We start from the raw sequence: 3,763 nt of genomic DNA, 5'->3' as shown, positions 1-3,763 counted from the left end.
TTGGTCTCTATGTGTAAACTTGTTAAAGGACGGAATTAATAAAAGTTTGAGTGTGAGATATGTAGAGAATAAAGGGGAGATTGTTAGGATGTGTCCTCTACACTAGCCGGTTAACAGTAACCGGGGTAGGGTTAATCCTAACCGTCTAATCGCGCCCCTGATCGGGGGGCTATCCTAACCGTTGGTTGCAGCCCCCGGTCACACGACGCCATATAAATAGATTAAGGGGCCGACGGGTTTAGCTAACGCTAATCGCTCGACCACAAACCCTAATCGACACTTTGAGAGGAACCGATCCCCTAGGCGCTCGGAGTGACTGGAATCGCTGTGACTATGTCTCAGATCCCCGTTATCCCATCGGGATCTGAGATTCCCCCTACAGGCAACATTGGAGGAGCTGATCCACCGCCGATCAACGATGGGAACCAATCTCCTCGACACCATCAGGGAGATCGACAAGAAGGAGGAGGCGAATCTTCGCTGCAAGACGCCGCCGCAATGATGGCTAGGAACAACAATGACGGTATGTATACATGTACCCCTCAGTAGAATAGATCTACTCATCATCGAGGTATTTTAGACACGGATTGGTATTCTAGGGACTTGGGAAACGATGCTAAGCACCAGAGAATTTCTAACAGTATATGGTTAGATAAACATTGTTTTATATCGTAGACTGTGATGTTCAAATTGTAAAGTTTAAAATAGGAAATGAAACGAAACATATCATAGATAAGCTGATGAAGATAGCTTAAACACATGAGGTTTTGAACGTTTTCAGCAGCCGTTTTCCTGCTCGATCCGTGAGTCACATTGATACACGCACGCACGCACGCAGAATATGCTTTGGGCGATCACCTTCTTATCAAGCAACTCCGAAAGGCCAGTCTTGGCGAGATCACAGCGGTGGTGATCCGATCGATACGCACAAAGCTGGAGAGGTTTGAGAGCGCGTGTGCGTTTCAGCTTCGATCCCCTACATTGTCAGCAAGCCCGAACCCCGAGAAGGCCAGAGGAACCAAAGCAAAAGAAACAGAGAGAGAGACATCAGAGAGAGAAAGAGAGAGAGAGAGAGAAGAGAGAGAGAGAGGTAGCACGGAGTGAGGTTTGAGACCCCGTGATTCCTTTCCAACTTTCGCTGTCTCCTCTCTCGCTCTACATCCTCAAAACCACTCCCTCCGCCCTTCACAGCTACCACGCCCTGACGCCCCGAGCGGAGTGTACCACCGCCGTGCGTGTCCAAGCAATGTGAGGGCGCGCCGCGGCTAAGCCAGGTGCCCAGGGTAACACGCGCGACGACGCAATGACGCTGCGGATGGAGCCGCCGGTGCCGCCGCCGCGGCGGTCGGTGTCGACGACCTGCGACCTTCACCCTGAGGAGACCTTCACGGGCTTCTGCGCCGCCTGCCTCCGCGAGCGCCTCACCGGGCTCGAGGCCAACGCCGCCGCGGCCGCCGCGCCGGGCCGCAAGTCCACCTCCGCTATCCGCTCGCTCTTTTCCCGGCCGTTCGCCGCTGCCGCCGGCGGAGGGCCCTCGGGCTCCGGTGCCGCCGCGCTGCCGGACCTCCGCCGGTGCAAGTCTTTCTCCTGCGGGAGCGGGGGCGACGCGCTGGCAGCCGCCGGCGGGGCGTACGAGCCGCAGCGGCGGTCGTGCGACGTGCGCGGGCGGAGCACTCTCTGGGCGCTCTTCCACCAGGACGACCGCGAGAGGGTCCGCGACGGCACAGCGTTCGTCGCCTTCCCGGCCTCGTCCTCCACCGCCGCGGCCGCGCTCGCCGCCGAGGTCCTTGCGCCGCCGCCCCCTCCGCCGGCCTGCGTCGCTGAGATGTTCTTGGAGGAGGAGATTGCTGTCGCCGAGGATTCCGACGAGATTGTTCCGGTGATGGAGCCCGTCTTGGTGGCCGACACCTCTGAGGAGATGGAGACGGGGGTGAATGCGGCGCGGGATGTTAGGGCCATGAAGGATCACATAGATCTCGAGTCTTCGCAGTCGCAGCAGCCCAAGAAGCCGCCGCCCAAGGAGATGGAGATCGCCGGGAGCTTCTGGCTTGCTGCCTCGGTGTTCAGCAAGAAGTGGCAGAACTGGAGGCGCAAGCAGAAGCTCAAGAAGCAGGAGGCCGCGGGCAGCAAGGCTGCTGCGGCGGCAATGCCCCCACCGGAGAAGCCCTCCAAGCCATCGTTCCTCCGGCGCAGCCGCTTCCGCCGTGGTGAAGCCGGCTCTGAGTTCGCCGGCGGGCGGCGCTCGTGTGACACCGATCTAAGATTCTCCCTCGACGCCGGGCGCATGTCCGTCGACGGCATGGGCTTCGCCTGGGACCAACCCCGTGCGTCGTGGGACGGCTATCTGTTCGGCGCCGGCGCCGGCGCCGGCATTGCCCTCGGCCGCGCGCCGCCGCCGCTCTCCCGCCTGCCTCCCATCCTCTCGGCTATGGAGGACTCCCCCGCCGGCATCGTGGAGCGCTCCGACGGTCAAATCCCCGTGGAGGATGACTCCCAGCCGGAGCCCGACCCCGACGCGAACGTCCCTGGGGGCTCGGCCCAGACGCGAGACTACTACATGGACACGTCGAGCCGGAGGCGCCGGAGCCTTGACAGGTCCAGCTCTGTGCGGAGGTCCTTCGAAGTCACCGACCCAAAGCCAGTGGCAGTGCCAGTACCAGTACCTGTTCCAGCGACCGCACCGGCCGCCATGGTCAACGGCAAGGAATCCCCTCTAATGGGCAGCTCGGAGTTCTACCACTTCCACCACGCCGAAGACCTGTTCGACCACCGGTTCAGCACCAACTCACTCGTCGAGGACTTCTCCGCCAGCCTGGACGCCGCCTTCCCCGGCCCCGCGAAGAAGCCGCCGCGGCGGTGGCGCAAGGCGTGGAGCCTCTGGGGCCTGATCCACCGCCGCGCCGCGGGGCGCGGGAACGGCGCGGACCGCGCGTTCTCGGAGCCGTGGCCGGAGCTGCGCGTCCGCGGGCACAGCGGCAGGATGCAGCGGTGCAACAGCAACGCGTGCGCGCGGAGCTCCTTCAGCAGCAACAGCGGCGGCGGGCTGGGCAGCTCGAGGCGCAGCTACGTCGTGGACGCCCACGGCCACGCGAAGCGGAGGCGCGAGGAGGGCGCGGCGCTGGAGCGGAACCGCAGCGCGCGGCACTCGCCGGGGCCGGGCACCGCCGACAGCGGCATGCTCCGGTTGTACCTCACGCCGGTTCGGAGCGCCAGCGGCCGCCGGACCGCCGTCTTCCCTGTGAAAGGCAGGCGGCCGCTGAGGTCGCCGTCGTTGGCGCGGACGATGCTGGGGCTGTACTGACTGCTGAGTACTGACGACGGCGACCTGCTTATTTCAGTAGGCAGTAGCTGATGGCTTTTACATGTTCAGGCATTCGGGGGCGGTAGTATAACCAAAATTCGTTTACATCTTTGTTGTGTAGTGCAGGTGCAGTGATCCTTTTGTTCATTCGGAGGCTGGATACAATGGGAGGTTTTAATCTCGTAAGAGCATCTTCAATAGACTCTTTATTTTTTCTCTCTATTTAACTATCTATTTACATTTTCATAAAGACTACACTCTATATATAGCATCTCAGTCCAACAGACTATCTATCTAGTTTGGCTAGTCAGGTGGCTAGCCAAATTTAACTAATGAGAGAAATAATTTATAGAGTTAGATAGCTTGCGAGTCAGATAGCTAGTATGTTGGAGATTTAATTTACTATTGAGTAGCTAAAATTTGGCTTGACAAGTTATTTAGCTAGTCTCTTGGAGATGCTCT

At 59.8% G+C, this 3,763-nt stretch overlaps 1 protein-coding gene across 1 annotated transcript; it reads left to right on the top strand.

Annotated features, from left to right (window-relative positions):
- Positions 1-716: 716 nt before the first annotated feature.
- LOC103635597 (protein OCTOPUS) lies at positions 717-3,523 on the top strand. The gene has a single exon (XM_008658010.4). The coding sequence runs from the start codon at positions 1,304-1,306 to the stop codon at positions 3,299-3,301; it is 1,998 nt and encodes a 665-aa protein (XP_008656232.1). The 5' UTR covers positions 717-1,303; the 3' UTR covers positions 3,302-3,523.
- Positions 3,524-3,763: the final 240 nt, after the last annotated feature.

The sequence above is a fragment of the Zea mays genome, chromosome 8 (genome assembly GCF_902167145.1).
Source record: "Zea mays cultivar B73 chromosome 8, Zm-B73-REFERENCE-NAM-5.0, whole genome shotgun sequence".
Taxonomy (NCBI): domain Eukaryota; kingdom Viridiplantae; phylum Streptophyta; class Magnoliopsida; order Poales; family Poaceae; genus Zea; species Zea mays.
The sequence above is the reverse complement of the archived record's forward strand: the minus strand, read 5'-3'. Positions and strand labels throughout refer to the sequence as shown.